The following is a 22,012-nucleotide window of genomic DNA, read 5'->3' as shown; positions in this document are numbered from 1 at the left end:
TACAATACTGTAAAACCCAAAATGATAGATAGTCATAATTTCATAATGAGATATATTTTAGTTCTTCCCTTTTTATGTATATATATACTCCATGTGACCACTTGAAATTCCTCACCAAGATGCATAAAATCTGTATTTGGTCAAGTTGATCTCCCTTAGCAATTTTGAGATTCATCGTCACGTAGTCATGTGACTTTAAATATGGCTTCAAAACCTTCAGAAATTAAATTGAAGTTATCAAAATAAAATAAAAATTTATCAAGTCTATGAGATTGATTTTGAGGTTATAACACGAATGAAATTAATTACATGGGTCAATAGGTGGAAAAAGAAATTATTTTATGTGTAGGTATGATTTTCTTTGCTTCATATGGTAAGTAAATATTTTCATTATTTGTCTACTAAAACAATAGTACGTAATTTACTAATTTGTATTTTTATATATTAGGAAATTGAATTTTAGATGAAACTAGATTTTAGACCCGTGTACAACACTGGACACGAGATTTACGATATTAACAATATTAGATTTCTATACATTTAAGTCATAAAAGCTTACAATTTTAAAAAAAACACGGTTTTAAGTGTTATATTTTGCAAGTTGTAGTACAATAATCATAGGTTCCTCACTGTCATTATTAGCCTAGACATATTGATGGAATTGTTTGTCGTAGTCATTCCACAAGGCACATGCTATATATAATAATTTCTTCATTATAGAATATTTTGAAACAGATGTACTCATAATGTGATATTATTAGGAAAAATAATTAAGAATTAAAGTATAAACATATTTGTGATCATGTACTTGGCATTCAAGTATATATGTATTTAATTATGATGCGCGTTCATAACACGCATATGTTTATTATGACTCTTCTAATATTTATTAATAAGTCATTAGGTTTTTAAATTATTTTTTATAGAAAATATTTCATATGTTAAATTTTTTTTATTTAATTAAATGATTGTAAATTTTAAAAAATTCTCTCAAGTTGATGGCTAAAAATGAATATAAATGAAGTAATCAGGGTTAAAAAGTGTAAATTATTGATGGAATATAAAAAAGTGTAAATTAATGAGACTTTTTCTATAAGTTAATATAAATATTAATACAATAATATATTTGGATAATGATTATTAGGATTTTTTATTTGTAGTTTATCTAAATGATGGCATCATCAAAAGTCAATTTGATGAAATCGAACGATGTGATTGGTTAATTAGTCATTTGTTCAACTGTCTTATAGTATATATTAAGATTAAGATTAAGATTAAGATTAAATTTTATCTAAATAAATACTTAATTGTAGATAAATAGGGAGAGAAATTAATGAGATTTTGTTGACATATTTGTTTGGTGTTTCACCATACGTTATAGATATCTATTACACATATAATTGTTGAGCATTCATTTTTTTTATTATTCTACATGTGTTGCATAAATTTTGTTTTTACCTCATACTATCATATATGCAACAATGATATGATTTACTATAACCAGAACTTAGATATGCATACAGTAGCCACACATTTACCAGGAAAATGTAGCGTATTACATACTTTATTCTTTTAATAATTTTTCTTTTTATTAAGAATTTTTTTGGCATTTTACATAGAGTAGCTACACATTTGCAATGATTTCGTTTTAATTAATTAATAATTGTGTTTGACTTATGAAGATACATTTAATTTGTATCTTAACGTGATCGTCTACATTTATATTTACTAGCCTTGTACCCGCACGACGCAGCGGGCATAGGAAAAAAACGCTGGTTAAGTAGCTGTACCGTGTTATTACATGAATGTATGATTTAACTCAAGTGTTTCTTACCACCGTTATTATTTTAGAGTGAGCGTTTTTTATGTTGATTGTTTATTAAATTCGGTAACGCATGTGTGTTTTTTTGGTATACTATGTGAGCAGCTTAAGGGAAGGGAAGGGACACGCGTAAGGTTTTTTTTAAGGGTATTTTTGGAATTCCAAGAATAAAGTGTTTTATGGTAATATAGATTAAAAGGGTAAATTGGAGATTTTAAAGGTAGGGTGTTAAATTTTAGGGAGGGTAGTTTGTTTATATAGATAGTATAGATATTTATATTTAAGAGATATTTAAGTTTTATTTGAGGAAAGTATTATTGTGATTGATTATTTTGAGATATTTATCAAAGAAAATTGTGTGTATTAGAGAAAGTAAATTATAATGATTAAATTTTTTTTTTAATCATGGACGTAATTATTATGATTGATTTCATTTACTTGAGATCATTAAGAATATATTTAAATGAAAATGGAATTCAATCTTGTTGAACATAATGAAATTTTGCCACTGAATCCTCCTTAATGCTTTAATATAATATTATCCTACATTCATCGAATCGTTAAGGCATACCAAATATTTTTGAATGTAGTGACGTTAAGTCATGCGCATGCATGTCACATTGTTCAGGTTTTCTCTTTTATGTGATTTTTTTTTATAAATATGACAAATTAAATTGAGTGATACATTGAAATAGATCATGGAAATTTTACAAATAATTAAAACTGTATGCCATGATTAGATATGTTTTGCAGTGGCTTTTACTCATTAGTTCATCACAGTACTCGTATAAAATCAAGATTGATTAATTCTTATATGATTTAGTTATAAAACAAAAACAACAATAGAATATCTGCTTTTATTCTCACTTGAATTTAAAACAAATGTGACACAACTGTTGATACCATGTCACTACAATAAAGTGTTCAAAAGTACACAATTTAATTGCTGTATCCTCACGTTAAAATATGTGTATAATTTTGTAGTTCACGGCCAACAAAACCGTGCACAAAATGGGCGTTACAAATTTATAAGAAAAGTCCACGGTAATTTATGTGAAGAAATTATGCCATGTTAACAGGATTTAGTGTGAAGAAATGGTTGTAATATCCACATAAAGTAGCGTGAACAAATGTTTGGGATTGTTCACTAGAGTGAACGTGGACAAAATTTGAAGTTTACAATAATTAGCGTGACAAAACTTTAAACTTCTCACCAAAATTAGCGTGAAGAAAATTTTGAGTCGTCCACGTGTACAAAAGTCTTACAAGAAGAGACTCTAAAGCTCATACATATATTTATGCTAGTAAAAAAAGTCATAATAAAAATTTACAGCAACTATTTTTTACATTCATTTAACATCTTTTACAACTATTTTTTACATTCATTTTACAGAAACAACTATTCAGTACATTCATTTTGCAAAACACTTGCTGAGAAAAAATTCAACAAAAGAAGAGTTTGGAGTTGGTCCAGATTATGAGATCATGCCTCTAAGCAACAGAACAAGATTGGGATATCTCTTCAATATGATGTCTCTTTTTTGATCTGCATACAATTATAACAAAACAAGTTAAGTACATAAATTAAATCATACATAACACAAGAATACCAAACACTTGCGCAAAAACCTATTAAAGCTTTTACCGATTATGGTATACCATGTTAATTAGTTCATTTACACATTGTTATTATTGACCCATTCAATATGCCTTAAATCAAAGATGAAAGACGAAAGAAAACAATCAAACACAAGAAGATCATATCTTTGATTCCTGTATATCGGTGCACCTTATTTATCATAAAGCACTGGTGTTATACCAGCATCCATGATGCATCAGGTATCCAACATTCCAACTAACATAGCTGATACTTGTTCACACAAACTATGTAAACCTAAGGGCTCTTTGGATATATATTCTTAAAATGAACAAACGGTATGAACTTTAGAATCTAATAACCACACCAAAACTTAAAACCCTTGCCACAAGTTTTGCTATAAGAAATCCTAGTTTTATTATAACTCATTACCTAATTTTGATGATACAATATCACATAATCATTTAAACCACACAACTAAATACCTCTTAGATATCATATGCAACCCAAAATTCTACAAGAGCCGAATAAAGTGAATGCCTGATCATTGAGCCTATTTCATCAAGACTAGGATCTAAAACTAAAGTCCTGAATCTGCCATTCTACTACATGTTCCTAAATTTCTAACTTATTGCATAAACAAATGTAATACCACTCTTAAAACCTTTAGTAACTTAAACAAAAAAACAGTTACAGCTAACCTATTGATAAAGAAAAATAGCTTTTCTCGATAAAAATTGAACCTGATAAGGATTGTCTTGGAAAATTCATCGATGATCCTGATGAAATGCACTAGAAGTTGCATGGCAGAATAAAATTGAAAGTTATAGTTTGGCAAAACACAACTAATCTACAAAGATATGTATACATGGTTGAATAGTAACCTGTGGTGGTATGGACATACGTGGCCCGCAGAAGTCAGAAAAAGCAGTCCTAAAGAGTTGGAGCTCTCCGGTACACTGATCAAGAGTCTTTTGCATTTTCGACATTTGGTTACTCTGATTTTCTATTTGCTTACTCTGAGTTTCTATTTGTATCCTTTGAGATTCAATTTGCTTACTTTGGGTGTCAACTTTATCCAAGAGGTATCGGTTTTCATTTTCTATAGTTTTGCCTCTTAATTTTCTTAAATCAAAACTAAACTTAGATACTTGCGATCTTTTTACCCCAGCGCCATAACCAGGAGGTCGTCCACGCTTACTTCGCCCCCTTAGTTCTTTCATAACTTCCCTTACAATTTCAGATCGCTTTTCAGGATCAATAGAGTCAAAACTGCTGACCTCTGATATCTTTCTAGCAATTCCTTCTTTTGCTTGATTCTAAAAGTAAAATTTTGAGGTTAAAGCTATGCTGAAGTACAAGTGTAGTTAAAACTGAAATGAAAAGGTGTGATAATTTACATACCAAAAGTTCCTCCGACGCATGTTTAGCATACTTCCCATCTTTCATTAAATGAGAATCTTCAAAGAACTCGACATCATTTGCTTCTCTTTTGTTAATCACCATCTGGAGATTTAAAATAAGTTTATATAAACATATGTGCCAAAATATACGATAAAACTGAAACAACTAAGCCAACACCAACAAACACAGGCAAAAGCCTGAGACTTACGTACAGAATCACATTACAATCATCAGCAACATATAAAACATAAAGGTCTTTTAAAAAATCAAATGTTTGAAGACTCACGAATTCATCTTTTTTCCGTGCAAAACTAACAGCACCGGTGCTGTGATAATGAAGTTTGCCAGCTCTTGCATCCTTTCCATATTTGGACAGTTTCTACATTAATAAAATATTGAGCGTGTTTAGTTGTATGAGTTTCATATATATACTTTATATATATATATAAAGATACAAACAGCTTACCTTTGCTGTTGGTGATCTAAGATTATTCTTAAACACTTCCCATTGATGATCTAAAAAGTTCTCAGGTGGACTAACCATGTCAAGTGCATTTAAAAGGTCATCCATCGTGTATTGTACATCATCTCCACCAATATTAGCTTCATCTAACTTCTTGGCAGCTAATTTAAGTAGCTTATCTTTTAACCTTTTTTTCAGGCTCCTAAACTTCTCATTAAATGTATCCAAAAGGACTTTGTCTACATTATCCCCTTGAGGTAAGCTGAATCTTCGCTACAAAAAATAAAGTAAAGAAATTCAATAATATACACCAGTTACAGCAATGCAACACAATGAGGTAAGCTGAATCTTTGCTACAAAAAATAAAGTAAAGAAATTCAATAATTATAACCAGTTAACCAACAGCAATGCAACACATTAAAACCAATCAAAAGGTTAAACTTCTTAAACAAAAAAAAACAGAATTATATTCCAGTAAATTTAAATGTTGTGACATGTAGGGCCCTTTGAGATATGGGTTCAACTAATGCCAAAGCATCTCTCTATGATAAACAAAGCAATAGTCTAGAGATTTAGCAGTTTCTACTCAACAGAATAAAAGATTATACATGTGTCAGGATGGGCGGGTTGGGTAACAAGTAATTATGGCTGCGGTCAAATTGGGTCAGGTTGGGGTGAGCCGAAACAGCCTCTGTACAAAAAATAACTTCTACAAACACTATACCAAATATGATAACATAAACTAAATTTATTTCAACCATAATTTTATTTGTCAATAAATTGTTTTAGGAAGTAGTATGCATTGCATTAACAGTTTACTTTACTCAACTCTTGTCAACCTATCCGACCCGAAGAGATAATACATAACCCAAACTGACCTATTCATAAATATATGGGTCAAAATTGCCACCTCTAGAAGATCGTTAAAGGAAAAGACGGGCTTACCATCCTTAACTTTGAAAAGTCAGCAAGAAAAACATTTTCCCACTCTTTTGATGGCATCAAATGCTCACACACTGCAATATCAGGAATTCTGGGCATATAAACAGTTTGTTCTTTGTTTAACACACTTTTATCAACCTTTGCAACCTTCACCTTCGGTATATGCTTGGTCTCCCACCTATTCACAAAAAGAGCCATTAGTAAGAAAAGAAATGGTTTAGTATGACAAGACAAACATTCAGCAAAAGCAGGGTATCTGTTCGAGCGTTGATCCCAAATTTTCAGATAAGATAAGCACTACCATCAGAAACATTTTACAAAAAGATGCATTAGAATAAAAATCTTTGATGTTTTTTTTCAACAGCTAAAAGAAAAACTACAGATTCTTATTTCAGGACCGCTCATGTCTACCGGGATCCGAAAAAGTGCACATTCAAAGCATGTATGAGATAAAACGTCAACTAAATCAACTGGATTTAAGAATTGCCAAACGAAAGTAGTTCTAAAAGGGAAAAAAAAAAGAAGAGAGGAAGATTAGCATTACCTGACTCGCCTAAGATACTCTAGTCCATCTTGTGGAGGCCCTGAATCAAAATCAGGTTCTCCAGAGACATAAAACGCAGGTCTTTGGATGCTAGCATATTCTGAATCACTATCTTCATCTTCATAATAATCTTCTTCTCCACCAAAAGAGCCATCTACATCACTGCCCTTTAAACCCGCTACATGATCCATTTGGTCTGTGCTTTGCATTTCATTGTCACGCTTATTACCTGAAACAAACACATCAGGTTTTCGGCCAAACAAGACTACTAACTCGCATATAATATTTTCACTCCATAAAGTATATATACTGTGTCCAACTTGAGCTTTTCTTTATAGCATATATAGATATAGATGTAAGTAATAAGCAACAAGCTAACCTTTAAAAGAAAAAAAAAAAGGAAAAAAGAAATAGGTGTTACATTGAAAGCAGCTAAAACGTCTTGCACGATGAATTCCAAATCTCTTAGTTTGTGACATTATTAGTTAAAGGAAAAAACTAATTAATAACATATAGATCATGCTCGCCCTATATTAACGAGTGAAGAGCCACCATGCATCAACATCTTCATCTTAATTAATCACCAATGCATGATGAAATTGACTGATGATTAAGCAGAAGTAGCATTTCTGTGTAACAGCCCGTAACGCAAAAACGCTGACCAATATGATTATCTTTGATTTGTCTGGTGCTTGGATCATAAACTTGAACTAAGCTTTTGTTGGGTCTGGGAATGTCTACTCTTTCTATGAGAGCATGACCATTCATCCTGAAACCTGTTACAAAATATTCAAATGGTGCCTCAATGGTTATAGTTTCTTGAACAAACCATGCTCCTCCATCCTCCATACATGACTTAGTACCTTAAAATCTGGATTCCGGGGGCACGCAATCACAACAAGAGACGACTCATTTGGCTTTGAAGATATGTACAGCTCGTTTATAAGCACTGTTGTTGCTAAACAATCAGGGAGGCAAACTTCTCCAAATTCCTCACTAGCCAAATCAAATGTGATGATCCGATTATCCATCCGGATATGATCGGGGACATCCAAGTTGTTTGTATAAACATGCCAATAAAGAATGCCATCGTCTACAGCTGCCTTATGAGCCTCCGGACCAATACAGAAACTAACTTGTGATATATTGGGCAGATTGATAGATACACTTGTCCAATAATTAATAGCCCCCGAGGAGCTGCTGCAGCTTAATGTATAAATGTCAGCTAAATTTTCAGCGGGTCTTATACAGACAAGCTTAGGGTGCATAGTACGAGGACAGACGCCGAAATTAATGTCACCAAAAGCATATTCTTCGTGCTTATCAGGGAAAGGAATAGTAACCGATTTTCTAATTGATGGATTCCAAACTACAGCCACATCATGATGAGCTTTTTTAACCTCTCCAAAAAAAGAATTATTATCTACTACTACTACTTTTTCTTCTGTACCATGAAAGCAGAACAAGCCATGAGACGTACCTATAAGGTTTGTGTGTCTACTGTAATACCACAGAGAGGTACGCATAGAGTCGGGAAGAGCTACGGGGAGGTTGTTATGAGGGAAGCGGTCATCATCAACACATACCCCATAATGGTCCCCCCTTTTTTTTTAAATACTTTACCATTATATGGTTAGTAGTATTTGATTTATAATGATCAGCAATAAACTTGGAACTATCGATTAGAGACTTACATGGCTTCGAAACCGATCGACATCGCATCAATGATTTTACATCCTGAATCCTTTTTATGATTTCCGTTTGAATGTCGAATGGTATATCACCATGGTCATCGTCATGATTATGATTTTGCGTCGTCGTCGTCGACCTTAATCTTTTTGACATATTGAGACTTGAGCAAGGGCGGATTCAATGTGTATTTTTAGGACCTATGTAAATTTTTTATGAGGACCTACCTTATGGGTTGAATGAATATAAACTAAGCTTTAAGATAAACAATTTAGTTTTTGATCTAATCGTTGAACTAGCTGGTGAAGCCAAAAATCAGGTTTTATGTTTTAATGGAGGTTTTGGTTGAAGTTTTCATATGAAAGAGATGATAGTGGAAAAAGGAAGGTGGGGAACGTGGGGGCATTAATATGTCCTTCATCATATATTTTCTTTGAACCCTTTAATTCTAATTAAAACTTCCTGTTACCCTCTCTAGTCTTTAACTTACTTTTTTCAAACATATACTTTTTGATTAATGGAAAAATATTTGGACTAATGTTCACTGCTCTTGACTTTTTAAATAAAATATATATGATATTTTTCTTTCTGTTTGGTGTTTTATTTTCTTTTAATAAGCATAATTCATGTTATAGATAGTCTTAATGTACGTCTTGTTTCTCTTAAATTATTTAGTTAGATTGTATCTTTATTTTCGTAATAACCAATATTGCTATAGATGGTTTCAAGTATGAACCAAAATCGACCCGACCAACTAACACATCCACGTTTTTGATATAAAAATATTAAAAAAAAAAAGCTAAGGATCAGGACCTACCTAGTTTGAAATGTTGGGTTCGCCACTGGACTTGAGAATACGTACGTATATATTAGGTAACTAGGGATTCGTTAATGTTATAGGTTCCTTTATATGCAGTACCGGCCTGGATATGGGCTGGTTGGGGTCAAAGCCCAAAGCAGCAAGGCAACATGCTTTTAGTCCAAGATATCATTTGTTATTGAATAATGGTGAGTTTTAAGGGTCTATTAATTACAAAGAAGACATTGTTCAGTCTTGTTTTGGGCTAAGTTCTGTCCCTTTTTATCACATCAACTGGCTTTTCATCATCTGAGCTTGCTAGGAGAGGTTTGCTTTATTTTTCATTATATATTTGTGCTTTACTTCTATAACTACGTGCTACTATATAGTACTATTATTTATGGTTTTTGATAAAATTATATATAGCCTTAAACTGAAACTATATAAGCCTGAGGGACTATTCATGTTAATTTGTTATTCTTGCAGATGTTGTGCCAGAAATGAAGAAAAGAAGACTTGAGGATTGAAAGTGAAACTTGAAGATAGGTCGGTGACAAAAAAACTGTATAAAGGATTTTAAGTATTATAGGGATTTTCTTGATCGAAGTTTTGCTAAGGGATGATTCGTTAATGTTATAGGTTCCTTTATACGCATATATATAGTACCAATATATAGTACTTTTTAGTTACCGAATATAATAATGTTTTTTATATATATAAATAATATAATACGAGTAGATTTTTTATATGTAAGGAAAAGTCTGACCATACTTTTCAATAATAACCTAATATTAACAATGTAACATAAAGTATTTATTAAGATGTAATATTACTATTGATATTGGTAATAATGTCATTTAAACTAAACGGAAAAAATGATGTAAACATCGTTTTATCTAAAAAGTAGAATTTTTCAACATGGATTTAATGGGACGTGTGTTGCTTAAATAAAGTGTCACATGTCATTAAGAGAAATCTTCAATCATGTTTTATTATATTGATAGATAACTATCAAATTATAGGTGAGCAAAAATAAAACTCAAAACCAAAAACAAAACAAAAAACGACAAAAACTAAACCAAGAAACCGGACCAGTCAGAATCCATTGAATTTGGTTTTAGTTTTACAAAAATCGAACGTATCGATTTGGTTCTCTGTTTCATGTGCAGAAACCGAACCATGGAGAACCAAAATCATATAAATTTCAATATATGTTATATTTTTGTCATTTTACAATTTACTAGTTAAATCTATGATTTTATAGTACAGTATCAAAAAGATCAGGGAAGTCGACCCACAAACATTTTTTGCTTTCATGATTTCTGGAAATAATTAACGTGTAAACTATGATAACAATTAGATCCAAAACTTTGAAAAAATCACATTGGATTTAATAAGTTAGAAGTTTTCAAAATTTTAAAAAGAAAAAACGACCCAAACCGAGCTAATAAACGACAAACCAAACCATAGTTTTGTGTCGGTTCTCCGTTTCAAAAGATGAAAAACTGAAACATTTGGTTTTGGGCAAAAACCAACTCAAATCGACTCCCCTACCATAAACATAACTCAATAAAAGCAATAATATCTGGTTTCCCATCTCAGATCCAAAAAGTGTTATGTTCCCTAAACAATGAACAGACTAATTGGTTTCCAACTGTCCGAAATACTTTCCAGATATAGTCACTAGGATATTAAGCATTATAACTTCATCATCAAGACTCGTTTTTTCAGCCCGTAGAGTTGCACATTTTCTCAACAAGCAACGCAGTGAAGCACTAGTATCCGCATTTAGAGGCGTATCAATGGCTGCACAAAGAGCAAAAAGCCATGCACAATCGGCTCGGCATAGAGAGCTCTTGGTCTCCATAGTGGTTATCCGTTTCCTCAACATTGTGACTCGAGCCACAGGTTCTAACTCCAGAATGGTTCCCAAGCTTGGCCAGTCACTTACGGTGGTCTTGTCTTCTGTTTGGTTACAATCAAGATTATCTTGAATCATACTGGCATGTTCATCTGTGTCACAGAAATGAAGATTTTCTAGAATCACACTCTCGATAGCGTTTTCACCAAGAGGCAGTAATTCAATTTGTCCAGAGAATGTTGAAGCACAACTCTCGTCCTGAGTTAACGCCTGTAATTGTAGAAATTTGAAACAGATTATATATCGTAATTGCATAAAAACAAAAACTGACTAGAAGTGACAAAACAGGCGGGTTGGGTAACAAATATAAACGAACATTTTTTTATAGTACAGAATCAAAAAGATCAGGTAAGTCGACCCACAAACATTTTTTGCTTTCATGATTTCTGGAAATAATTAACGTGTAAACTATGATAACAATTAGATCCAAAACTTTGAAAAAATCACATTGGGTCAGTAAGAGATCTTATGAATTATTAATACCTCTAAATCATTCATGCATTATCAACAAAGCAATTGATAAATAATAAGAACTCAATACATTAAGATCACGATAAAAAGTTTCTATCAACTTGAATTCGAAAATTCATGCAGCCATAGCTAAATCTTAAATTTCATGAATTTTTGCTTTTAACCATAGACTTGTTTGACATGTTTCAGACAACTAGACAAATTCATGAGTCAGTCAAAACTGCAAACCTTATTGGTGATCAACGTATAAAGCAAATCATTCTCTGTCACTGGGTCCTCTCTGATTACGATATCTAAAATCTTCAGTTTATGAATATTATTTACATGATAAGAACGAGATTGGGGGTCCACTTTATACGATGCAAGTATGCAAGTGGCCTCTTACATGGCAATAAGTTATATTTGTTTTTACTTCCTCTCCTATCAGCAAGAGTTGATCTGTTTAGTTATCTCATGGCCCAGGTGTAACATTTCCTTCACACTTTGGATCTATCATAAAGGACTATGTGGGTCCTCTTTCAAGGTCTAGTAGTGGGTCATTAATTTGCTTTGGATCATGATTACAGTTAATTAAGAGGTTATTAGACCAGTATGCCACATTGGGGTGTCATTAATGGTAATCACATGTAGGGCCCTTTGAGATATGGGTTCAACTAATGCCAAAGCATCTCTCTATGATAAACAAAGCAATAGTCTAGAGATTTAGCAGTTTCTACTCAACAGAATAAAAGATTGTACATGTGCCAGGATGGGCGGGTTGGGTAACAAGTAATTATGGCTGCGGTCAAATTGGGTCAGGTTGGGTTGAGCCGAAACAGCCTCTGTACAAAAAATAATTTCTACAAACACTATACCAAATATGATAACATAAACTAAATTTATTTCAACCATAATTTTATTTGTCAATAAATTGTTTTAGGAAGTAGTATGCATTGCATTAACAGTTTACTTTACTCAACTCTTGTCAACCTATCCGACCCGAAGAGATAATACGTAACCCAAACTGACCTATTCATAAATATATGGGTCAAAATTGCCACCTCTAGAAGATCGTTAAAGGAAAAGACGGGCTTACCATCCTTAACTTTGAAAAGTCAGCAAGAAAAACATTTTCCCACTCTTTTGATGGCATCAAATGCTCCGGACACACTGCAATATCAGGAATTCTGGGCATATAAACAGTTTGTTCTTTGTTTAACACACTTTTATCAACCTTTGCAACCTTCACCTTCGGTATATGCTTGGTCTCCCACCTATTCACAAAAATAGCCATTAGTAAGAAAAGAAATGGTTTAGTATGACAAGACAAACATTCAGCAAAAGCAGGGTGTCTGTTCGAGCGTTGATCCCAAATTTTCAGATAAGATAAACTACCATCAGAAACATTTTACAAAAAAATGCATTAGAATAAAAATCTTTGATTTTTTTTTTAACAGCTAAAAGAAAAACTACAGATTCTTATTTCAGGACCGCTCATGTCTACCGGGATCCGAAAAAGTGCACATTCAAAGCATGTATGAGATAAAACGTCAACTAAATCAACTGGATTTAAGAATTGCCAAACGAAAGTAGTTCTAAAAGGGAAAAAAAAAGAAGAGAGGAAGATTAGCATTACCTGACTCGCCTAAGATACTCTAGTCCATCTTGTGGAGGCCCTGAATCAAAATCAGGTTCTCCAGAGACATAAAACGCAGGTCTTTGGATGCTAGCATATTCTGAATCACTATCTTCATCTTCATAATAATCTTCTTCTCCACCAAAAGAGCCATCTACATCACTGCCCTTTAAACCCGCTACATGATCCATTTGGTTTGTGCTTTGCATTTCATTGTCACGCTTATTACCTGAAACAAACACATCAGGTTTTCGGCCAAACAAGACTACTAACTCGCATATAATATTTTCACTCCATAAAGAACAGACTTGTAACAAAAGTAACAACTTCCTCAAGAGTACAAACATACGCTTTAACCATCTCGTTGTAATATAAATGCAAGTAAGTAAGTAACTGCTCAGTGCCGCCTTCCGCGGGTTTTGAGCCCCAATACCTCGACGGTGTATGGGAGAGGTTAAGATGTAGGCAACCCTTACCTCTAGCTAAGTAGAGAGGCTGCTTCCAGTTTCTACCTAAATGGTAGAAAAGGCCCTCCAACCTTTGCATGGGATGAGGATCGAACCCATGACCTCTGTCTCCAGAGGCAAGGGTGTTTACCACTTATCCAACCATGCTGCTTTCGTTGTAATATAAATGTCAACCACATTAAGTTTCAAGATAACAAACCTTGAATGACTATAATGGGTCTAACTGCAAGAGATAGTGTTTGGATGTGCTTTTCCTGTTTGATGTCGTAATAGTCAAATAATCGGCTGTTACACATTGACAAACTCCTAATATTTAACATATAATGGTCATTAAACGTAAATGACCCTAAATGATCAAAATCCTTTCTGTCCCACCCAAAAAAAAGTGACCATTTGACACCAAAGAGTCCATAATCAACTTCGGAAGCAATCATCCACAACGAATACATAAAATATGCATGTATTACAAGACTATTTTAAGACCATCTACTAAAAACCGGTAACTAAATCAAGAAACACACCAAAGAATTCATTAAGAGTACCTTTTTTGTCGGCAAGAAGAGGGCGAGGATCAAAGCTGACGTAATATCCATCCTCCTTCATAAGAGAATCATCATCATCATCATCAGGATTCTTAAAACCAACAACCAAAGAATCATACTCCTTAGCCACATCACATCCCATCCGACAATAAACTTCAATCCATTTATTTTTCTGCTCATCCATCCCGACATAACGAAGCCCTTCGATATCTTCCTTAACATACGTCACTCTTATCTTATCACCTCTTTTATCACAATCACAAAAAGTTTGCCTTTCAAAATTGTTATTATTATTATTTTTGGGATTCTTTTTCCCCTTTTTTCTTGGCCTTTTGTCTTTCTTGATAAAGGTCTTAACTTTTTCACCAGTAATGGAATCAGTGACATGGGTATTGTTTGTTTGGTGTGAAGGATTCGAGAAACTGGGTTTGGGATTGAAACCCATATAGATTTGTTCAAAGTAATCATCATCATCATCATCATCTGATGATGATGGAAGGTTTGAATACAAAGAGGAAGAATTTTGAGCCATGTTTGGTTGTTATTGTGATGGGATGATCTACGGAGTTTGCGATTGGGGTTTAGGGTTTTTAGTGGGAATTGATTTAAAGACAGAAGGTGTCTAGCCCCAAACGGGTCTCGTCAGTTAGATTCGTGAAGTTCGTGAAGGCGGAGAAAATAAATAAATAAAAACTAGAGTTAATTGCATAATTGGTCCCTGTGGTTTGTTCATTTTCGCAATGGCAGTCCCTTTTTGACTATTGTTGCAAAGAGCGTCCCCGTTTTGACAATTTTTTGCAAATTTAGTCTATTTTTGACGGAATCGTTTATAAAAGACGTTAAGTAGTCACGTGAAGGACACAAGCAGGGGCATAAACGTAATAATCCACCCCACTAACTCTTTCACTCCCTCTTTTTCCCCAAAAAATTGTAAAAACAGAGACCCTTTGCAACAATAGTCAAAAAGGGACTGCCGTTGCGAAATTGAACAAACCACAGGGACTAATTTTACAATTAACTCTAAAAATTATTTATCCGTTTTGTGTGTTGTCAATTGATTAACATTATACTATTTTTATAAACTTATAATAAATTAAAAATTTTGAAACCTATATTTCTTTTAAAAGGGTTGTCATCGAAAAATTACCATATAACTTTGTTATCATGCTTGATACTTGATAGGCTGATAGCTAATGTTCGAGGACAAAATAAATTCTAAGTTTTTAAAGAATTAATAAATATGAGTAATCCATTTAAAATTAAAAATTATAATAATTCAATTTCATATAACTACTATAGTAATTTTAAGTGGGTCACTTATTTGCATAATATGGATTCCAAGTGCTCGCCTATTTGCAATACGTGAGACGTAGATTGGGACTTGAGAGAGATTTTTTCCTTAAGCATGGTGTCAAATTTGAGTTTCTCTGAAGCTTTCTCCTCATAAATGAATCTCAAGGCGTTTTTCTCAGAGATGATAATGGTGGATCATGAATCGTGATAGAGTTCCGTATAGTCCTATTGAATATTAAATTTTCAAAGGGGTGAGTTAATTTGAGGATATCTTTTTAAAAAAATTCAAGGGAACAAATCTCACTCACTCATTTTCTCCTTGTATCTTTCCTTTTTGATATGATTTTATATGTTTTTCATTCTCATTTTTCATTTTTGAATTTTTTTTATATATATTTTATATTATTTAAAATAAAAACATATTCCAAAAAAAAACACATTATCTGATATAATACAGTACGAGCTTCGTCCTTACAAATATTAATAAGGGGTAGCTAACGGGGTGATAGACTATAGGAATGATTGGTGATAGAGTGATCAACCTAGCAGACTTTGTCCTAATCTAGGCTAGGGCCTTAGAATTATAATTATAAAAAAAATGGAAGAAAAAGAGGAAGAAAGAAAAAATGGAAAGAAAAAGATGTGTGGTTGAAGTCTATCTTTTTTGAAAAGGTATCTTCAAATTATCTTTTCAACTTACAAATTTTATGTTTGTAAACTTAATTATTAACTTTTAAATTCAATTTGGGTAAGTCTGATAGTCATTAACCATCTCATTTTGCACTCTCTATAATTCAACTAGTACAAATACAAAAGGTTGCAAAAAGGAACCACCAATGAAATGGTTACAAACCAGTTCACCTCACTCACTCGATGAAGAAATAAAACAGATGAGTACACAAGTCTCTTGAAGTTGTTCATCTCGAGCACATCTTCTTGACTTTTCTGCTGAAGGTAGCAGGAGATCCAAACACAAGTGCACATAAGTGTTCTCATAAGGAAAAATAAAATTACTGCAAAGATAACATTACATATGGCTAAAAGCAATATCGACATTAACGAAGCTGAAGATGCAATCAACAGTCACAGAAACTCGCTTTCTCTAAAGTTTACATTACATTTCTGGAGCTACTGCATGCTACTTCAGGAGCCCTCAACAAATTCAATAATGATTTTTACCGAAGGTGAAGCACGTCGGCAGGATAAGAGAATTATTGATATCTCAAACTCTTCACTCTTATCAACGTCGTTGTTGAGGAATATAGTTGCCTTCTTCAGAACAGGTGACTTGGCCAAGATCAACTTCACAAAATCAAGCTGAGTCTTTTTGCAAATCATATTTATAATCTCTAACTCGTACAGATGCTCCAAATAAATATCTGAATAATCTTCTTCAAGCTTAGAGTCAGAGTCATTTCTCTCATATATATCAAACCATGAATCATCTAAAATCTACACTTGCATTTATTGTGTCAGCATGTTTTGGCATAAGTATCAAAACAATTAGGATACAAAATAGACTTTTATGTTATTTACCTCTATCTTAAGTTTCTCCAAGTTTGGGGAGCTTCTGATCAAAAGTGCAATACTTGGCAACCCATATTTGTGAACGAGACTTGTATCTTCTATAAATAAGTATTTGAGGTGGACCAATGTAGTCGGAAGTTCTTCCGGAAGTCCCTCTTCAGCAAGCACTTGAACCGTAGAAAAAACTTAGTTACTAATATGCAAAAGATAAATCCAAGTTCAACTGATTACATAACACAAGGATATATTACCTTAATGAGCCAAAAACAGATAGACAGCTTTTCAATCACGGGAAAACGCTCGAATAGGTTGATTATGGTGGAATCGTCACAAAGGATAACTGAATTAGTAAGATCCTGCAACAATTACAATATTCAGATAACTTATTAAAAGGGATGAGGATTGATATTCTATTTCAGCAAGAACTTACCACACTCTTAAGTAATGGACTGTTAGATAAGAGATGCAGAAGCATTTTTTTAGTGGTCCTTGCCTCTTGAACACATAAGCTTGTAAGGCTACCAAATCCATTGAATGTTGGTTCATGCTTGAGATGGCAACCAACCAGATACATCTCTGTTAACTGACGCAAGGAGAAAACAGACAAGGGTAACATATATTCCCCGATATTGTCAAGTCTTAATTTCTTGACAGTATTTTTCCTCAATAAAAGAAATAGTATATGCTCGATCTCAACAGTTGCTTTTTCTGCGTCTATGCAAAGGGTGAACTCATGTATTGGCCCCTCGTGCATTACCAGAACTTGGTATATAGCATAGAAAATTTTAAACCTCGTGGCCATCCTTTGCCTATGACTTTGTAAGTGAGCCTGTGGATCCAAAACAGGGAGCTCAGTCCCATCAGATGACACTTGAAACGTATCCTCAATAAAAGCAAGTTTAGGAATTCACATCCAATGGTACCTCCATTCCTTAGAAAGGATACTTGTCCTTGCTGCCTCTTGAATTGGTAGAAGACATAGGATGGTTTCTAGTATGCCCAAAGGGAGCTTGCTAATCATATCCATCTCAGAATATTGGAGCTTGCTAATCATATCCATCTCAGAATACTGGAGCTTGCTAATCATATCCATCTCAGAATATTCTGGTTGAGCCAATATTAAACAATGCTGCAAATTAAGCTACTGTTAAGATCTATTTGAGATCAATTTTATATAATACACATCACAAAACCAGCTTAATAAACATGTTAGCTGAACAACCTTATAAATCTGAAATGCACATAAAACTAGCATAGATAGAAAGATTAACTTAGAACGTCTTTATAAATAGTAAATGCATTAAAATGAATCTAACTTGTCACGATTTGCTATTTTAGGTATCCAACTTTGAGTTCAACGCTATTATATGTAACAAGCTTGCTAGTTTGCTATTGTATGTATCAAGCTTTCAATACATTGCTATTTTATGTATAACCTATAAAGAGAGTGCCACATTAGCAAAAAAAAATATTGTTTACATGATTGAGTGGCAACCGGATACATACAATGCTAATGAACTAAAAGTTATATAAACATACAGGCCCGTCCCTTAACACGAGCAGCCGGCTCAATATAACAGAGCACACAAATTATAAGGGCACCAATTATATTATGTGTAGATTCATATATATTATAATTTAGTCAATGACTAAGTAATATGTAGTCCAAGTCCATCTTTCTTCTACGGCTCCACGCCTCCACAGTCCACACGATAGGAATATTAATTGGTACTTTTACATTGATACATACACGACATAGTAATTTATTTATGTAATTCAAAGCTAGTTAAATATGTTTTTGTGATTAGTTTCATTTTCATTCTGTTAGACTGTTACTTTCATGTAATTTTAGACTATAATTAAGTTTTTCGTTTTTAGTTTCTGTTAGTTTTCAAATACTTGTATAAATTATTACAACCTATATATATATTTTTAGTATATTAACAATAAATTTTTGTTAACATACTATTTTACAATATTATTTGAAAGTTTTACATATACTAACTTTCCTATTATTTATGAAATTTTTTGTGTTTAGAGGGCCTCAATTATGTTATCGCGCAGGGTACTTAAAATCCACGGGACGGGCCTGTAAACATATTACATGATTTGAAAATTCACCGCACATTAATACATACGTATTGTGTGTTTATGACTAGTTAGATACAATTTCATTAACTTAGCCTCTTTTCTAAAAGCATATAATTACACACAATCACCAATTAATTTTGCAATAAAAGTAAAATGTCCCCTGCTAAGCGGGCGTGAGGTGAATGCCACACACGAGATGGAAGAGGAAGCCACCCCAGTGACGGCGTGAAGGGGGTTGCGTCGTCCAATGCATCTTTTTTAAGACATTTGAGTGATAATTAGGGTGTCTACCTAGGCAGAGGTAAGGCTGTCTACCTCTCAACCTCCCCCGTACACCGTCGAGGTATTGGGACCCTAAACCCGTGGAAGACTTACAAAAACCAAACACTTGTATTGGAAATGAAAAGTCAATTCCTTCATTTCCATACCACAAAAACCAAACACCCCTTTATGACGGAAAGTAAGAAACATGTCATGATATGATATCAACTAAAATAATCAAATATAATGAACAAGCAAGCTACATATGTAAAATGTAAGCATCAAATGTAACAAGAATCCAAAGAATCAGAATGACAATACTGTACCTAATTCTTAGTAATTAACAAAATACGTTTTAGATTATTACTAGAAAATGAGGTAAGTACCTGTTGCCAAATTGATCGGACAATCAGAAAGCTTGCTAATTAGGGTTTGTACTTGTTACTCATAAAGAGAGAAATGTTATTTACATTAGGTAAGTACCCGTTGCCAAATTGTCGTTGTCATTTGTTACTCATAAAGAGAGAAATGTTATTTACATTTTATTGAGTGTAATTTTCTTGTAAAGTAAAATATAAGGAAAAAAAAATCCCTATCTTAGGTACTGTCTGTACTTAAGCGCATGAAAATGTAATTAACTATGGCCAAAAAGTTATTGTATGCATGAATTTACAGAACCTCTATTGTATGCACGAACTTTGTAAAAATGTTCAAGTCATGTAACATGTGTACGTGACACCTCATATGAGCTGTCACGTGTAAATTTTTTATTGATTTACATAACTTAAACATTTTTACAATGTTCATGCATACAATAGAGGTTTTCTAAGTTAATACACACAATAACTTTTTGACCATAGTTAATTATATTTCCATACAATTAATCCTAAAAAAATTTACAAATTAAACCTTTGAATTTGATAAACAAACAAAACCCCCCTGCATTTTACATAATCCCCCCCTAAATTTTACATAATTATCTCTGCTTTATCTAAGATAGGTATTGCATGTTTTACCTAACCTTTCCCCAAAATATAATATGGTGAATAGCTCCATTATATATCCAAATCCAACTAGCCAAATTGTATACTCTCTTATCTAAAGACTGTGTACCCGCATATATACAGGTTTTTTTAGAAGACCCTCCTTGTAATAGTTAAACTTTACATGTATCCTACACAACAAGATATTGATCATGACTTGTTACAAATATTCAAAGAAAAAACCTTAGGGGGCGTTTGGTTGCAGAAAACACCCCTGTTTTCCATTTTTGTTTTCCAAGAAAACATGAAAAACATAAAACGCGTTCTAATGATAGTTTTCTAAGAATGTTTTCTAAGAAAACAAAAATAATGTTTTCCATTTTTTCATAGATAACTTGAAAACATCTTTTTCTTGTTTTTCATTTTTCATTTTCATTTTCCATTTCATTCATCCCCTCCCCTCACATTTCTAACATGTTTTCTAATTAGAACGCGTTTTCAAAATTTTTATTTGTTTTATAGAAAATAAAAACTTCTTTCATTTTCTAAAAAATTAGAAATGAAAAACTAGAAAACATTTTCTACAACCAAACGCGCCCTTAAGTTTTACCATTCATGAGGATCAAAATCATAACATTGGATAAAACCGATAATGTCTCTAGCAGCTGGGTTGAGCATCATTAACCATATATATTATTTATGTCTAAAATAAAATTTAAAAAACTTTTATATAAAATAAACAATTACTCCGTAATACATAATAAAAATTAAGTTATTTTAGATGCATATAATTAAGTTTAATTTCTAGCATGTTCAAAAACGGTTACAAAAGCCTTTTTTTTTTTAACTATTCATCAAAGTTTATTTTAAATAATTTGGTTTTATTTAAGTTAACCAACACCAATATGAAAACTTCATCGAAATTAATATTTATTGTATTAGACTGCAATTTTTCTAGTAATACATAAAAAGGTGTCTTAATATTCAAGAAACTTAATAATTTTCATAGTGTGAAAATGTTCTCCCACTCAGTACATTCATTCCTGTATACACCTCTTAGGTTATTTTATTTTTGGTTTTTTTTTATTCTTATATTGCTTACGAAGAAGCTGGTGTGGCTAACACGTGTCACTCGGATCAATATGGTAATGCCATATAGAAATATGCTAATATGACAAGCTCAGAGTGTCTTTTTCCATATAGAAAGACAGACATAGAGATAGATATTTGAAGTTTAACTAAGTTAATTTAGGTCCTGAAAAAAAATTTATATTTTAACACAAAATTATTTCTTCTATGTTACAGTCTTACAGATATATTCAAAAGCCACCAGACCAAAAAACTGTGAAAGTAAAAGAGAAAAACTTTCAAGTTATGGTATCTAAATACCTTATAAAGCATATTGACCACTTCTATTTTAGAAAATTCAGCACTTTTTTATACCAAAAATACCCTTATTTCTTAATCCTAATTCACATATACACATAATCTATACTTTTATATTACTTAATAAATAAAATAACTCTCTCTTTAAAAGTTATGGATGAATTATCTAAAATTCCATTAATGATTAAATTACAA

At 32.6% G+C, this 22,012-nt stretch overlaps 1 protein-coding gene and 1 pseudogene across 3 annotated transcripts; both read right to left on the bottom strand.

Moving 5' to 3' along the window:
• Positions 1-3,148: 3,148 nt before the first annotated feature.
• LOC122580545 lies at positions 3,149-14,907 on the bottom strand. 3 transcript variants are annotated; one of them, XM_043752819.1, is made up of 9 exons: positions 14,277-14,907; positions 6,773-7,001; positions 6,232-6,406; positions 5,290-5,559; positions 5,110-5,202; positions 4,824-4,925; positions 4,304-4,738; positions 4,163-4,222; positions 3,149-3,368 (listed from the first exon to the last, which is right to left on the bottom strand). In XM_043752819.1, exons 1-8 carry the CDS (start codon positions 14,806-14,808, stop codon positions 4,187-4,189), a joined length of 1,872 nt encoding a protein of 623 aa, XP_043608754.1. In that variant the 5' UTR covers positions 14,809-14,907; the 3' UTR covers positions 3,149-3,368; positions 4,163-4,186. The 3 variants fall into 3 exon arrangements, with proteins under 3 accessions (XP_043608754.1, XP_043608759.1, XP_043608765.1); XM_043752824.1 differs by lacking the exon at positions 14,277-14,907 and adding an exon at positions 8,467-8,776; XM_043752830.1 differs by lacking the exon at positions 14,277-14,907 and adding an exon at positions 7,194-7,294.
• A 1,651-nt stretch (positions 14,908-16,558) lies between these two features.
• On the bottom strand, positions 16,559-19,916 carry LOC122596305 (annotated as a pseudogene).
• Between the last annotated feature and the right edge of the window lie 2,096 nt (positions 19,917-22,012).

Source organism: Erigeron canadensis, chromosome 1 (genome assembly GCF_010389155.1).
Source record: "Erigeron canadensis isolate Cc75 chromosome 1, C_canadensis_v1, whole genome shotgun sequence".
Taxonomy (NCBI): domain Eukaryota; kingdom Viridiplantae; phylum Streptophyta; class Magnoliopsida; order Asterales; family Asteraceae; genus Erigeron; species Erigeron canadensis.
This window is presented reverse-complemented; position numbering and strand designations above follow the sequence as displayed.